The sequence below is a fragment of the Chiloscyllium plagiosum genome, chromosome 42 (genome assembly GCF_004010195.1).
Source record: "Chiloscyllium plagiosum isolate BGI_BamShark_2017 chromosome 42, ASM401019v2, whole genome shotgun sequence".
NCBI lineage: Eukaryota > Metazoa > Chordata > Chondrichthyes > Orectolobiformes > Hemiscylliidae > Chiloscyllium > Chiloscyllium plagiosum.
In genome coordinates, this window is record NC_057751.1 from 46979 (window position 1) to 47806 (window position 828).

At 52.9% G+C, this 828-nt stretch overlaps 1 protein-coding gene across 1 annotated transcript in view; it reads right to left on the reverse strand.

Annotated features, from left to right (window-relative positions):
• The window catches only part of LOC122542995 (ubiquitin-conjugating enzyme E2 D4-like), a 40194-nt gene extending 39892 nt beyond the window's left edge, over positions 1-302 (reverse strand). Inside the window, exon 1 of the mRNA XM_043681141.1 lies at positions 210-302. Within this exon, the coding sequence (XP_043537076.1) occupies positions 210-233 (24 nt within the window). The 5' untranslated portion in view covers positions 234-302. The remainder of the gene's footprint in view (positions 1-209) is intronic.
• Between the last annotated feature and the right edge of the window lie 526 nt (positions 303-828).

The window sequence follows — 828 nt, forward strand, 5'->3', positions numbered from 1 at the left end:
GGGGAGGGGGGGGGGGGGGGGGAGGGAGTGAGAGGCCTCCGCCGTCCCCTCTGGGCTCACACCCAACATAACTCTCCCAAAAGCGGCCTGCGCTGTGGAGGCGTCCATCTATAAACATCCTCCTGATCCCGCCTTCCTTTCTGCCCGAAGGCCGGAGAAAGTTCCCGTTCGCGGGCTTTGTGTTTCGGACGGGCCCCGGTGCCGCTTACCTTCAGGATCCGCCTCTTCGCCATCCCCGCCCGGCGAGTGCCCGCCCGGTCCGCACTGACGTCACAAGCAGGCGGCACGGAAGGCGCGTTGACGTTACAGAGTGGTCACACGGCGCCCTGACGTCACAAGCAGACGGCACGCAAAGCGTGATGACGTTTCTCAGAGTGGTCACACGGCGCGTTGACGTGAGGGAGTATTTAAATGAAGTGATACCAGTTCTTCTTTCTTTCTGTTGTATTTTAATTGTATATCAAAAATAAAGTGGGTTTTGTTGAATCTTAGTTGTGGCCCAGTTGAAGTAAATCTTGAACAATGCGCCTTATATCGTCTTTCTCCATAATATACTGTACTTGAGGCGTGTCTGATCCATTATGGTGAGGTGTGACGTACTGATCCAGACGACCAATCACCTTCCTCGAGGACACCTCAATGTCCAGGATGCTCCATGTGTACATAAAGGGGGACTTGATGATGGGATGTTGGCCTCTGTGGAGTTATTTGAATTATTACAGTTGCTCTAATAATCCTCAAGGAGAAAGTGAGGTCTGCAGATGCTGGAGATCAAAGTTGAAACTTTATTGCTGGAACAGCACAGCAGGTCAGGCAGCATCCAGGGAA